At 30.9% G+C, this 16,754-nt stretch overlaps 1 protein-coding gene across 1 annotated transcript; it reads right to left on the bottom strand.

The window, feature by feature from the left end:
* Window positions 1-10,393: 10,393 nt before the first annotated feature.
* On the bottom strand, window positions 10,394-13,828 carry DJ1D (Class I glutamine amidotransferase-like superfamily protein). Its single transcript, XM_078295035.1, has 5 exons — window positions 13,642-13,828; window positions 13,435-13,551; window positions 11,978-12,418; window positions 11,177-11,539; window positions 10,394-10,800 (listed from the first exon to the last, which is right to left on the bottom strand). Exons 1-5 carry the CDS (start codon window positions 13,690-13,692, stop codon window positions 10,612-10,614), a joined length of 1,161 nt encoding a protein of 386 aa, XP_078151161.1. The 5' UTR covers window positions 13,693-13,828; the 3' UTR covers window positions 10,394-10,611.
* Window positions 13,829-16,754: the final 2,926 nt, after the last annotated feature.

Genomic DNA, 16,754 nt, shown 5'->3' with positions numbered 1-16,754 from the left:
TGTTTGAAAAAGCAGCGCTACTATATCCACCTATTTATAACACTGTTTGAATCAATAATCTAAAAAATTTCTTCCAAACAGTAGAGGAGCACCTTTCATGATTCACAGAATTTCCATTGATTGATAAGGAGGGCTCCGATTTTTTTTAAAATACCCAAAAAAAATTAATTTATTAAAAATAACCAGTTTTTGAGTGGAATTTTAAAAATGTCCAGGCCGCATATTTTTTCCGTGCCCCGGAATTTTTATTCCGGGCTGCGGAAAAAATTCGCGCACGAAAAAAAAAAAAATTTATTCCGAGCGTAGATTTTTTCCGCGGCCTGGAATTTTTTTTTTTTTTTAGAGTTTGGAAAATATTGTTTTTTTGGAATTTTTGTCCAACTTTGCACCTCTGGTTAACATATCAAAACACCTTTAAAAATCATGAAAATTTACCTACATGCATTCTTGACTTCATAGAATAAGACTGTGAAGTTTCATACAAAATCTCAAAACAGATCGTGAGATATCGGCTCTCAAAAATTGCCCGAACTGCTGAAGGAGTGCATCTGAGCCCAAATTTGCACCTCTGATTAACATATCAAAACACCTTCAAAAATCATGAAAATTTACCGACATGCATTCTTGACTTCATAGAACAAGACTGTGAAGTTTTATATAAAATCTCAAAACAGATCGTGAGGTATCAGCTCTCAAAAATTGCCCAAACTGCTGAAGGAGTGCATCTGAGCCCAAATTTGCACCTCTGATTAACATATTAAAACACCTTCAAAAATCATGAAAATTTACCGACATGCATTCTTAACTTCATAGAACAAGACTGTAAATTTTTATATAAAATCTCAAAACAGATCGTGAGATATCAACTCTACTTGTTAAAATATTTGTATTTTTTATATTTCTATCATGTCTTTATTTTTGTTTTTTACTAACAAAAGTTTTATATTTATTTGTCAAAATAAATTGTGAGATGTGATCTACAGTTCTACATCATGTGTGTATATTTTTTTTCACTTTTTAATTTTATTTTTATATGAATCAATATATTGAAAATTAACGTTTATAAATTATTCACATTGATATATTTTTGCAAGCACTTGATAACAATCAAATAGCACTCCTTCAGCAGTTCGGACAATTTTTGAGAGCCAATATCTCACGGTGTGTATTGAGATTTTGTATGAAACTTCACAGTATTATTCTATGAAGTCAAGAATACATGTCGGTAAATTTTCATGATTTTTGATGGTGTTTTGATATGTTAATCAGAGGTGTAAATTTGGGCTCAGATGTACTCCTTCAGCAGTTCGAGCAATTTTTGAGAGCCGATATCTCATGATCTGTTTTGAGATTTTGTATGAAACTTCTATGAAGTCAAGAATGCATGTCGGTAAACTTCACAGATCTTCTATGTCCACGCCTTCATGTTCGGCTGTGAATCATATTTTGTTTTCCTGACATTAGATATTGTTCATCCATTTACACAAAAAATCGTACTTCCGAAAAGAACTAAATCAGATCCCCACATATTCTGAGAGTTTTTAACTTAGTAAAAATCCTGTAAAGGTTTTTTTGACTTGTTATAAACTTATAATGCTACATTGTTTTAACAAGTGAAAGTACTTGTCCTGGCTTTGTCGTAGGAAACACAGAAATCTACAGAGTAAGTATCACAGAGAATCTACTGGTAGGGTCAGAGGACTCATGTGGTGTCGCGATATTTTTTATGGGATGGTTCCTCATCTCCTCTCCAGTTACGCTATATTTTACAAGTGGTTGCTCACTATAAATGGTTAAATGGAGAATGTAGTTCAACATAACTGGAGAAAGTTAGATCCCGGCGACCACGCTCCCTACGCGGAAAGCTGAAGCAAATCGTGCCAAAAGAGCATTTACAAAAAGGCAACCGGAAATATCTATCAATCAATGGGTCCCATTTGCGAATTTTGTGGGGCCTATTTTATTTTAGGAGGAATTTCACGTATATTCCTTAGAAGCTTTAAAATTACGTATATCTCCTCCAAAACTAATCATTCATATTTATTCAGAACTTTTAAAACTGACATATTTATCTATTAAAACTTATTTTAAATTTATGAAGCATCAATTTACCCTTTATTAAAAAAGAAAGAAATTGTTCAATCTATTTAATAAAAATGTTACTCTTCTAATTAGTCAATTTTTAATAGCAAATGGTTAATTTTTCTACTTTTGAAGCATATATAGACGTATACTTAAATGTAATTGTGTATATATTAGTAGATAAATGAGTCATTTGCTCTTCACAATCGACTAATTAAAAAACCGATACTTTTCTTAACTAGCCTACATTTTTTTTAATTTTTTTAATAAAGAATAATTTGAGTTTTTTATAAATTAATTTAAAATGAATTTTAATAGAAAAAACAATTGAATAGGTAAAAATATGAGTTTTAGCAAAAAAAAAAAATTGTAATTTTAAATTTTTTTCGGAGATATACATGAAATTCTCCTTTATATTTTTTTTGAGAACCTGATAGGGGCTATCAGGGATAATTCTCCTTTATTTTCATACCAGCTCAATTATAAGAGGGCACCACACGGTCCACACCACACAGCACAGGCAAGTTTGGTCAATTTTGCCCACTCCACATGTCAGTTATTTTGACACTTGGTCCATGGCCCATGGGCCCCTCCTATAATTGCTGTCAACTCGACGTTTTTTTTCTTTTTTTTAATATTTTTTTATTTAGAATTGCCAACTAACGACAGATTAGAACCGAGTTTCTGCCCTTGCTGAGCCGCTGAGCAGTGGCTACAGCCTAAAGGCCTCTTCGGCGTTTTTACTGTTTTTGTGAAAAATAAAAATTTATGACTGAATTTTTTTTTTTTACAAAAACAGTAAAAATCAGTTCAAATTATGTGTTCATGCCCATTCTCAATGATGTGCCGAACATTTATATATTTTGGAACCATGTAACTAGGGTGGCAACGTGCTGGATCCAGCTTAAACTCGTTACAAGTTGGCTTGTTCGAATCACGAGCAAGTTAATTTTAGAGGTCTGAGCTGAAATCTCAGCTTGAAATTGTCACTAACTTGACCGAGCTAGCTTGCGAACTGATGAGCTTGCTCGCAAGATTTTGATAGATCTTGTTTTAAGAAGAAAATAAGTTTTACAAATTTTTTTAACCGAGCTATATAGTATAAAATATACACACATTCATGCAAATCTACAAATTGATATCTAACCAAGCTGGTGAGCAAGCCACCTTAACTTAAATTCGTTAATTACAAACTGAGTTAGTAACAAGTTAGCTCGTTAACAACTCGGTACAATAACAAACGACTTGTTAGCAAGTAAATCAGATACAAGTCACAATGAAGGCACGAGTTCCGACCTTTTTTTTGTCACCCCTGCACGTACCTTTTCAGCTACATATTTTTGTTGATTTTTTTTATCTACACATTTTTTTTTTGTTGATTACGACTTTGCATGATCGGTCGTCTTTTCAACTTCTTTTCTTGTAGAGTTGTAGTTGTTTATTGTCGGATTTAGAAAGTAATAAAATATATTTTGTAAAAGAAGTAAAATAATTAGGAGTACGGAATTTTCAAAATACAGACAGCATTAAATGAATTTTGGATTACTTGCAAGAAATTATGAGGTAGGTAATATTGAAAAATGACAACTATATATGTCGCTGTTAAAAGTAGACGAATTAAAACAACTCATCAGTCATCATGTGTGTTTTGCCAACTGGTATTTATCATGTGATATTCAAAAACAGACAACTCATGTAATAATCAATAAGAGTATGTATCCATCGGTTTGAATCTTCAAAAAAAAAATTACAAGCAAAAAAAGAATAATTACCATTTATAAAGCAATTGTAATTGTAATTGTATACATATTTTTACATGATGTTAATTAGAAAATTATAATAATTAATTAAATAGAATGATATAAAATATTATATTCATAATTTTTTCAAAAATTATAAGAATATTATACAAATCAATTTTTGTTATAAATCACTATATATAAAATAATGTATAAAGTAATTCATCAAAATAATAAAAATTATATAATTATATGTATGAATAAAAATAATCATATTATAATTTTTTGTTTATCAATTATCATATAAGGTAATGTGTATGGAATAATTCTTGTCTATATTCATATCTGATGATTATATATAAAAAAAAAAAGTTCTTGTCTATATTCTTATATGTCAAGTTAATGGAAAAAAAAAAAAAAAAAGCTATTCATAATCATAATAAACAGTCCAGAGCTAGATGCCTTCAAAGTAGGATCCTACTATATAAAGTACTGAAAGCAGCCGAAGAAAATGTGCATCTAGAATTTATATATATAATATATCGAAAATAGTCAGCAAAGACTGTGATTATTGATTTTTCTATTATGAAAACAGTCAACATATCAGTATCTATCTATATTCGGTCATTAGACAGTCAAAATAATTAACATCCACCCAGTTTTCTGAAATTTTTATTTATACCATATTAAAAAAAAAAAAAAAAAAACACCTCAAATTGTGGGAATTTTCAAAAACACCCGGGCCGTCAAACCAATCTGTGACTCCATTCTTGAGGGCTGCAGATTAGTTTGGAGGCTTCTCAAAAACCTAAATATATTTAATATTATAGTGTATTTTTGGGTTAGAGGAGGAGCAGATTGATTTGGCAATCCGGATGTTTTTAAAAAATTTCAAAAATTATGGTTTTTTTATTTTTATTTTTTATATAGTATAAATAAAAATTTCGGCCCAGTTTTGTTCATGATATTGTTAATTGTTTAGAGGTTTGCATTTCTTTTGTGTATATATTTCTTATGCTGGTGATGTTTGCAACTCCGAATAAATCTACAAAATAATTAACATTCACCACAAAAAGCATGATTTTCAAAACTACCTTTTACATTATACACAGAATCTTAATTAGTCCATTTTTAAAGGCCACCGCTTTATGTACATACTTTTTTCACAAATCATTTTTTTTAGTAAGACCAAGGTAAATTGCAATACGCACATAAGTCTGTAATACGAGTCTATGTTTCTATTTTTAAAGTTCAAATAATCAATTTAATATGTTCAATATAACTTCATATGAAAATTTATATGGAAATCATACTATTATTTTTTTTTTTTCTTAAGTATGTAGAAAACCACTCAAAAGTAGTGCTATATTTACCTATTGAAAAAAATAGTTAAATATGCTTTGACAACCACTGTCAAGTTTTTCAAAAAGAACAAAAAATAGTAAAATAATTAAAAAAATATATATATATTTCAGTTTGCATATACATTTTCATACAAAATTATATTAAACGATTCAGATTAACTGTTTAAACTTTGCAAATAAATATGAATTGATATCAATATGCACACATTGTAAAGTACCATAACCTCACTCTTTCTTTCTTTTTTTTTATTATTTATGCCCTGCCTATTTATATGTAACTTTTTGTGTTCACTTTCTGTTGTTAAATTAAACCGTGGCTAGCATGCCTAGCATTAATTAATGGTCATGATGACAAGGATGACATGTGTGATGATGCCAATTAACTAACAAAAGCAACGGCAATAATTATTCGGTAAGTAGGAAACCGCCAAACCGGTATGGTGGTCTATTTAGGTTGTCTAGTAGAAATAATGCAATTGAGCAATTGTGCATGCATATATCATACACCAATATAACCATGATCTGATTTTTAAATATAAACTTTAATCTAATCTGCAAAAACCTTACCGAGATCTACCTATAACCTACCATATTTTATATAATCATATTGACAATAGCAATCAATACAATGCAACAACTAGCTTTTGATATGGTAGTATAGGGAAAGATTTTGTGTGAGAAGTTGTAGGTGTGAAATCTGAATTATTTTACAAAGCGCTCTCTCTATTGAGTTAGTGTCTAATGACTATTCCATTAATCCAACAAAATGTTAGGTAATCTATTGATAGGTTAGCTAGCTTGGGTTAATTTGACTGTCATATTGTATAAAATAAAATTATTTCGATGCACATATTTATAAAATTAAAAATATTATTAAAATAATAATGATTTAATTTTCAATTAATATATATATTATCAACATCAATTAGAAATATTTTTGCATCTGTTCCTGAGTCCTGACCCATATAACTGGGATAAGTTTTCAGATATTTTTTTAAGGACTTTTAAACGTGTGGTACATTGAGGAATAGTGGAATACGGATTCTCTAGAGCAACTCAAAAACATTTAAGTTTGGATATGGACCGTTCGATTAAAATATGCACAAATATTAGAGTTACTGGTAAATTATAATGTGAAGTATGGCTAATATAACATCAGTGTCATTTCAGTCTATATAACACCAACTCCAAACCCTATCAAATCGAGTTCAAATAGTGAATCCAAACCGTTCAAACCAATTTACTTTATTAGTGATGCGTTTACATGCAAATTTTTTATATTTTCAAGTTATTTTAGTATCAAATCAAGGGGCAAAAAAATTGAAAAATGAATGTATTAAAATTAACTTAAAAACTTATACATTTGACCGCTTGACTTGATATCAAATAAACTCAAAAACTTATAAATTTTACATGTAAACGCACAACTAATGAAGTAGATCGGTTTGAACGGTTTGGATTCACCATTTGAACTCGATTTGATAGGTTTTGGAGTTTTTGTTATATAGACTGAAATGACACTGATATTATATTAGCCATACTCTATAATGTGGGTCAGATTAATCTAAATTCTGATCGGACGGTCTGGATTCAAACTCAAAATCTGAGTTACTTCAAGGGACCTGGTCCCACTTATACTACTTTTGCAATTTATGTGGATAAATTCCCTTATTCCTAGTAGAATTCTTTTGCTTTTATTCTGTAGGTGAAGCATATGAATATCCCAGTGCATATCTACAGGAATAATCTGGTATGGGAGAATTAGAGCAGAGAATAGATATGCATATGGTTGATCCAATTGTCTAGTGGGCAGTGGCTAGCTATCAATCAAAGAGGAAAAAGATTCAATTATTTATCTATTTGGAAAAGACATGTGTGGTACTGTTTCTCTCGAGAATCTTGACAGTAGGAGCTGGCATTCGCTAGGTATATATCCTGCATTTTGAAATTATAAAATTCGGATTTATAGAAATACATTGAGTACCTCGTTTGTATCAAATATAGTAAGATTGAGTTCGATCTTATAGATTTTTTTTTCTTTTAAAAAACCACACAGAGAATTTACAAAAAATAAAAAAAAAATTATGGATCGGACTTCCGATCCATAAAATGATTGATTTTTTGTGGCACAAAACCTTTGTATTTATGGACCTGATACAAAGGGTTTTGTGCCGTAGAAAATCAATTAGAAAATTTATGGATCGAACTCAATGATTCTGATCCATAAAGAGATTGATTTTATGCGGCACAAAACTCTTTGCATCCGTAGAAAATCAATGCACTAGTGGGAAAAACTGGAATTAGGATCGGTTATTTAAGCACATTAGGATTGGAATTTAACCGATCTTGATCCGGGCGATACTAATACTAAACTAATATGAATCGGTTAAACAACCGATCCTAAAAGTTTGAATTAGGATCAGTTGGTTCAAATAACCGATCCTAATAGTACTATTAGGATCAGTTGTTTCAAATAACCGATCCTAAAAGTTTGAATTAGAATCAGTTGGTTCAAATAACCGATCCTAATAGTACTAATTAGGATCGGTTATTTGAACCAACCGATCCTAATTCGAGTTTCCGCCGAAAAAAAAAGAATTAGGACCGGTTGTTTCAAATAACCGATCCTAATAGTACTTTTAGGATCGGTTATTTGAAACAACCGATCCTAATTCTTTTTTTTTTCTTCTTTCAGAACCAACATTTTGTGAATCCAGATATAATGCATTACATATTATAACAAGAAATTTAAATCCAAAAAATTTAATTAACAAACATACAAGTGACTGATTGAGCTATTTCTTCAATTAACACGCATTTATGCAATATACACATTTATGCAATCAATGTAAAACACAACAATAAAAAAACAATAATTACCTCTTTTGCAATCACATCAGTTGAGATTAGAAAAGACTTGAAAAAAAAAAGAGGAAACAAATAGATGAAAAAACATTTTCCAATGAAAAATACAAAAAAATGTGTTTTAAAAGTATAATAATGAGAAAATTAGATAAAGCTAATACCGTGATAGTTGATCAGCCGGAAGATTAAGTAACTTAAGCGAGATGTCCTCAAAACTGTAAAACAATATACAAACACCATTAATTAATTTTTGAAACAATAAAAAAAATTAAAAACTGACACAATTGAGCCGGAGGTGCGAGAGGCTTTTGAGAGGGAGAGACGGAGACAGAGAGAGAGACACTAAGTTGAAAATGAGAGATGCGAAATGAAAATAAGAACCCTAAGCAGGTTATATAGGGAGTTACCAGGATCGGTTATTTCAAAATAACCGATCCTGATTGTTTTTAGGATTGGTTATTTATTGAACCAATCCTAATAGTATTGAGACTCAAATTTTTTGGCCAAGTACAGAGGCGCAAAACGAAAATAAACCCTAGCGCCAAATTAGCATTATGATCGGTTGTTTCAAAAAACCAAACCTAATTTTTTTTTTTTTTTTTGCAGAACCAACATTAAAAAAAAAAGAATTATAATCGGTTGTTTCAAAAAACCGATCCTAATAGTACTATTAGAATCGGTTATTTGAAACAACCGATCCTAATTCTTTTTTCTTTTATTTTGCAGAACCAACATTTTGTGAATCCAGATTATAATGCATTAGGTTCGGTTATTATAAACAACCGATCCTAATATATGAACCATTAGAATCGGTTGTTTATAATAACCGATCCTAATACTATTGGGATCGGTTATTATAAACAACCGATCCTAATAGTGCATATATTAGGATCGATTTTTTTGAAAAAACCGATCCAAGTAGGTATTAGTATCGGTGGTTTAATATAGTGATCCTAATCCAAACTGTTAAATATGATTTTTATATGAAAATATACATTGAAATCAAATTTTCCATCTTGTAAAAAAAATTACTACTTTTTTAAAATAGTTAGAAAATCACGTAACCTAAAAATTTTGAATCATCTAAAAACAATTATTTTCTACTTATTTGAATAAATAAATAAAATCCAAAAAATATAAAATGTTGCTTCCAAAAATATTTCCGTATGAAAATTATTTTAATAATTCATATTGATTGTTTGAACTTTGAAATCAAGATATAAATCTGTAGCATGCATGGATCGAGATCCGTTCTTAATATTCATATTACCGTAGCCTCATTTTAGTTTAAATCATATAGTCAAAATATCTGTTTAACTTTTCAGGAGAATATTCTTCATTTTTGCGAGGGACCTCATGAAATATATATAGTATTGTAACAGATCAGATCTTGCCACTGCGAGTCTTAGTTGTTGGTCCCTACTCCCTACTGAATATGCGAGATCTTCGTGGCCGATGGAAGCTCCACACATTGTAGCATTAAGGGTATGTTTTGGATAGAAGCTAAAATAGTGAAATTTAGAATTAGTAAATGAGAATAGAGAAAAATAATAATGTTTCAGAATATAATGAAGAGGGTGGTATTAACAAGGAGAAAATATAGGAAAGTGATTTTTTTGTGATTGCATGATCCATAGGCTTTTTAATCGGTCATTTTATTAAGTAGTGGTTTGTTATATATTGGATAATTAAGTCCGTCAAATCGGCCGATTTGTCCGATTAATACATTACATGCTTTGTTTTGTCTTATCTAGACTTTTTGTAAAAGATAATTTCATAAAATTTTATTAATTAACAAAGAAATTAAGTTAAAATATGTTTACTTGGAGCATAACCGCATGTTTTAAAGATCTAATAATTTTAATCGTCTTCAAAATTAATTTGAAACATTTAATATGCTGTAATTTCCTGTAAAATAAACTATAGAGCTTGAAAATTTTAATGTTTTATTTCGAAATTCTCTAATAATAATAATAAATTATGCAAGCTTTAAATAATATTAGAGATATAACCGTTGAAATTCAAACACTACAAACTTCCCCAACCGCAATGAACCTGAGTGTCAGATTTGCTCATATAATATTGTCGCATTTGGAATTTATACTGGGGCCAATAACTGATTCAATGAAATGAAAATCAATTTTCCCAACTAAAATGAAGCATATTTTTTTTTTTTTTTTTTTGGATTCATATATATATATATATTTTTTTTAGAGAGCAAACCGTTTATTATTTTAACCCGTAGCCAAACAAAGTGTGTTCCAAAAAAAAAAAAAAAAAAAAAAAAGAACATCAAAGGGCAAAAGAGCATCAGATGCCTTGAACTGACAAAATGAAAACCAATTTTCTCAACTAAAATAAAGCATATATTTTTATTTTTGGAGTGCAAACCGTTTATTAGTATAACCCGTTGCCAAACAAAGAGTGTTCCAAACAAAAAGAAAAAAAAAAACATCAAATAGCATAATAAGTACTTCGTTTCAAGCATTTACTTGTGAAAACATCATATCACGACATGTAGTTCTCACAGTGTTCTCTTTTCTAAACCAGCCATTGATGCATCAAAAAGAGACTCTGATACCGAGCAGGGCCATGAGCTGAGCAACGAATTCAGGATGGCCAGGCCAAGCTGCACCAGTAACCAAGTTACCATCGGTAAAACAACGGTGAATCGGATCGGGTTCAAGCCATGTCGCACCGGCAAGTACCACATTCAGCTTGACAGCAGGATATGCTGTGCATTTCCTCCCCTACAAAATTTTGGTTCACATTGATGTAAATATTGAAATGCTTTTTTTTTTATTCGTTCAGTATGCACAAGGTTTAAAAAAACACTAAAAATAAGATGGACCTAAATTATCATGCCTTCTCCGTTTTGATACCTAAACTAAAATTTTATAAGGGACCCAGCACATGAGGATCCCGAAGTGACCGAAGAAAACATAAAGTAGCTAAAATTCGGTTTAATAAATAAAAGTCCAGGACCAAAGTGGGAATAACCAAATTCTACAAGGTTGTCTAACGAAATTTCAGACAAGCAGTTCAAATCACATTATCCAATGACCATTTGGGCATTGTGCTTAAAAAAGACAAAACTTGCTAAGAACATAAATTAAAGAAACAAACCTTTAATACGCCAGCAGCAGACAAAATCTGCTGTCCGTGACAAATCGAGGCAACTGGCTTCTTCTTCTCCATAAACTCTCTCACAATCTCTATTACCTTCTCGTTCAAGGCGAGATACTCTGGGGCCCGCCCACCAGGGATCACAAGGGCGTCATATTCTGAAAAATTCAACTGATCAAAAGAAGCATTGAGGGCAAAATCATGGCCAGGTTTCTCACTGTATGTTTGATCTCCCTCGAAGTCATGAATGGCAGTTGCACACTTGTCACCAGCTTGTTTGTCAGGGCAGACTGCATGCACAGTGCAGCCTAGGGCTTGAAGAGATTGGTACGGTACCATTACCTCATAATCCTCCATGAAGTCCTGTTTCAATTTTATATGACTTTATATGAGGACATATCAGTACAATAAAACTTTAAATCTTCTCATGTTGTAACTTGCAAGAGTAGCAGTATCAATTAGTTTTCCTCTTAAGCAATTTAGATCCATTATTATACCATTTTCAAATACCCAAAATATTATCTCTGATATTTCAAAATCAAATCCAACCACATTTTGGTCTTTCCAAAATTCTCAACTATAACAACTGCTTTCTGGTATATTGTAAATAGGCACTGTAGACTACAGTGCAATATTGTAACCTAAGGAACACAATTTTATCAGATGTAACTTAGAAAGAAAAAAAAAACCATAGTATTATTTCTAACAGAATTATCATAGGATAGTGCTCTCAGCAATAATTGCCAAACTTAGAACTGCTACTGATATAAACCATTCAAGCATAATAAAAAACAAACATACCCCACAAAGGAATAAAATCTTTTTATCCGAGCCAGTGACACTCCCTCCAAGAGTCTTAACAAACAGGCTGATGAACTCCGGGTGTGCATCATAAGTCGCACCCGTTATTAAATTCCCATCCGCTACACACTTATCCATAGTATCAGCCTCAACCCACTGGCAACCAGCATCAATCAAGGCTGGCTTGCATGCCGAATATGCTGTGCACGTCTTATTTGCGATGATTCCTGCAGCAGCAAGGATCAGTTGACCATGGCAGACAGATGCGATCGGCTTGTTCGCTTGGAAGAACTTTTGGACTAAAGTCAAGACAGATTCATTTGTGGCAAGGTACTCTGGGGCCCGTCCACCAGGGATGACAAGGCCATCGTATTGGGCTACGTCAATTGAGTCGAAGGTCGCATTGAGTGCAAAGTTGTGGCCTCTTGATTCAGAGTATGTCTGTAAGGTTCATATACTCAGAACAATAGTATTTGAAAAAGGGAAAAAATAAATATAGAAGTAAAGCTCCTTTTCTGCCATAACAAAAAATAAAGCAACCCAGTAAATAACTTCAGTTCTTATAGTTTTGTCAAGGGCAAAAATACAGGAACTAATGGCAATATGACCAGTAATATGATATCTGTTTAATGGTAGGCAATTGCGAAATATTATTTTTGCACTGCTACAATGTTCTCTCTGGAATAAGTTATGCAAAAAAAATATATATATATATAATTTGGTTATGTGAAATAGAGTAAGCTAAAAAGGGCCAATTCAAGGGTAAACTTATTTAGCTATAAATATAAAATTGCAGCATAGTTGGTTCTTCGTTTGCTTGACAACATCAATACCAGATGCCAGGAGTTGACCATATGTACCATTTAATAATTAAATTTGCCAACAATTAGGGGGCAATTAAGAATTCAAAAGATATTAAAAAAATGTACTATGTGACCAGCATGATTGTAACTACTTTAAATTATTTTCTTTACATCTCATAGCTGGCCCATGATTTGCCTGGCAAGATGAACCCCACATGCAAGGAGTTGACCCAAATGTACCATTTAATAATAAAACCCCAACAATTAGGAAGCACAATTAAATTTAAAAAGATATCAGAATGTATCTCACGATTTGTATGATTTGGTTACGCTGAATTATTTTTCCACCAGATTTAAAGGAAAGTTTGTAGCCTAGGTTTCCTCATAAAATGTACCAGTTTAAGCGTACCAGTTTTTCAGATTAATGGCAGTAATTACGTATTTGAAAGACTAAAACACCTATACCATCAAAATAACAGATTTCTCCTGAACAGTTGGACAAAGAAGCCATTACTTGAGAAGTCAAAGCAACCAAACGTGAGAAATTACCAAAATTAATTCTTCTATATATGATCAAGTTATTAGAAGAACCATGCAATTGACTTGATTACCCTGAAAAGTGATAAATTCAAAAAGAAATTGAAATTTAATTACTTGGTGGCCTGATGATTGATGCACAGCAGTGCGACAAACATCTCCAGCCTTCTTCCCTGGGCAAACGGCATCGACATCGATCCCATACGCCTGTAAAGCTTGGAAAGGAACCATCACCTACGAATCATAACAAAAAAATCAAACCGATTAATCAATCTATCTACAAAGCAACAAATTATTTCATAAGGCATGAATAATCAGCAGTACTTCATAGTCCTCCGCATAGTCACCGCACAGCAAGAGCACTTTTTTCGCCATTTTTCTCCTCTGGAAGAATCGGAGATGATGCTGGAAATCTGGTACTGGACACTGGAGTGCGACTTCATTGGTCAGATATATAGTTCTACACTAATCTCATTGTTTTTTATTCTGATCTCTGATCCGATCTGATCTCATGTTAACTAGCAACAGAGTATATTTGAAGGCCCATGGGCCGATTGACAGGATAAGGAGATATCAAATATATCGAGGTTCTCTCAAGTTCGTAATGCGGGCGGTCCGTTCGATTTGCATCAAAATCGTGTAGACAGTTCAAGATTTGAACGGATCAAGTCTGCACGAATCTTAGGGTTATTGAACGATTACAATCGAACAGATCGAATTTGAACCGATGCCCTTTGGATCGGCCACGATTTCCTCGAGTTTAGGTTAATTAGGCCAGTGGAAAATAAAATGTAATATTAGATGTTAGTTAGAACCGTTGGATATGTCAACTTCGGTTTTATTTAGGAGTTTTGCATCTAACATTATTTCAATTTTCAATTTATAGTATTTGAATAAAAAAAATATACAAGAACGAACTTAAGTCTTGTCAGTTGTTCAGGACGAATTTCGCTTTCTTTTGCTATATTAATTGCTATTTTTATTAAAAAGTTTGAGCATCTCATAACTTGTTGCAAGTATACCGCAATCAAGAAAGCAAATAATTCAAAGTGTTTTTTTGTATCATCAGCAAAAACACTATTTTGCAGTTATAATAGTTATAATTTTAAAACATAAGCATACAATTAGTAAGCATTTCCTCGAGTACAGTTGACAAGAATTGGAAAAAAAAAAAAAAAGTAAAGAGGGACTTATTTGGTGAATCCACAACTTTCATGACAAATATAATTCCCAATTGATGTTGTTATTTAAGAGAACAATATCTTTAATATATGTTTTCTCACCATTTTTTTTTTGCAACTCAAAAAATCGAATGTGTGCCGTTCAATTCAAATATTTTTTTTCTTATCTAATTTCATTCACTTACTATTGTTAACTTTTTCAAATTTTCCATCTTCTTTAGCAAGATTCTCAAAATTGTTTTTTTTTTCCAAAAATTTTAGAGAAAGAAATATCAAGGTGGCCCAAATATTTAGGTTACAACAATAATAATATGACAAAAGGTCAGTTTTGTTATTTTAATTTGCAACATAATACAATTTATAGAACGTAAAAAAAAATTATAATACTCTTGTACAAATAACTGGGAGCGACAATTTTTATTATTAAATTTATGTAAAAAAATTATGCAGTAATTATTGTTGTTGTTGACAAAAGTGTGATCTTCCTATTTATTGAATTTCCGAATCATACAAACATAACATTTTTTTAAGGCAAAATACTAAACATATAGTATCAATACCCTAATAAATATTATATCTACCTATTACACCCATTACAAAAATATTACAATTCTTACCTTATCAATAACAAAAACTACAAATCCAACTCCATTATTACATTTTCAAAATTTCTCTTAATAAAAGCAAAAATTACCAAAGTCTTAAAAGCAATAGAAAACATGATCAACTCCTCTGACTATATAGTACTTGATCATTTACATGGCACATAAAACATACTCTATTTCTTTCATTCCAAATCAATCGCAATATATCCCTTTTTATTAATTTTATTAATAAGAGGACTTGATCATGTCTGATTATGTCTAATTAACCATAGAAAATAAAAATTATTCAGTAATTAGTTCACTCGGACTTGAGAAAGAAAAAAAGGTATTTTTCACAAATTTTTTATTATCAACAACTCTCCTCATACTTCTCTCTGTGCTGAGCTAATCTTCATAATTAGATGATTTAAAATTTTCATAAAGACAACACATCTCATGATAATCGTACAATAAAAATTTACTAATTGTTTACAACGAGTTCTAATTGGATGAACTTGTAACTGTGGCATTCCAATTGTTTAAATCCCTGTCATAACAATTAAAATATCAAATTTATACATGAAACTAATATTGAAATTAATTAGAAAAATCGTTATGTTACATGACACATATATCGCCATGCAAAATAAAATATATTAATAGCATAATATAATAAGCAACTTACAAAAAAATTCAACTTGTGTAGTTCTTCTAATGTTTTGATTTTCTCCCATGTCTAATAAGTTGTCTAAATAGTATATAAACATTGTATCATGACTAAATAAGTCCGATGATAATCTTGAATCAGACATATTAAAAATCAAATATATATACACACACACACAATTATGACGAGACATGCTATTGGTGTTAATTGCAAAGTAGTAGTCAGGAAAGTCATCAGCAAAGCATGAAATTAAATCATGTAAGTTTTGATAATGTCACAATTTATTTGAGTTTCCATTTATTTTATCTTTTGGTCCTTAATTAATTAAAGAGAAGAAACACTGGTCCTTAAACTGCTCTTTTAAGTGTCGTGTTAATGTTTTTCTTAAATAGAGGTTGCATGTGAAAAAATTGTAAATTTCTCCGGTGATTCACAAAATATTATTTATTTATTTATTAAACATTTGTAGATAACGAGTTTATACAGGTTTAGCATCGGAATTCGGAAAGGATGTCCATTGTACCCGGAACCAGAAATCCGAGTTTGTTTTCTTTCGCGGAGAGATTAATATATAATCATTCCATACTTTTCTATTAAATATGGGACTAATAATTCGTGCTCCAGAGGAACCGGACAGTTTTTCTTTTCCATGCGCTGGTATGTTAATTTTTTTTTATTTAAACTTTTGTTTGGACTATTCAGTATTTCAGTGTGTGTGGGCGTTGCCTGTTCATTTTTTTATATTATTATTTCATTTATTGTTTGAATTATTCAATGTGGGATTATTACTAAGTATCCTAACTCAATTAAGTATTGTTAATTTTTTTATTTTCTTTGGAGTATTATTTCATCTTTTGTTCAGAAAGTCATTTTTTTAATCTTCTGATTTATTTTTCTTAATTTTCTTAATTAGTATTTTTATCTCAAAGTTCATGATTCAATTTTCAGATAATTGTTCACTTCGTAGTCGTATTTGAATTCATTTTCATGGATTTATCCGCTTTG

Source organism: Carex rostrata, chromosome 2 (genome assembly GCF_964058835.1).
Source record: "Carex rostrata chromosome 2, lpCarRost1.2, whole genome shotgun sequence".
Classification (NCBI taxonomy): domain Eukaryota; kingdom Viridiplantae; phylum Streptophyta; class Magnoliopsida; order Poales; family Cyperaceae; genus Carex; species Carex rostrata.
Note: the sequence above shows the minus strand (reverse complement) of the source record. Positions and strands in the feature narration are given on the sequence as shown.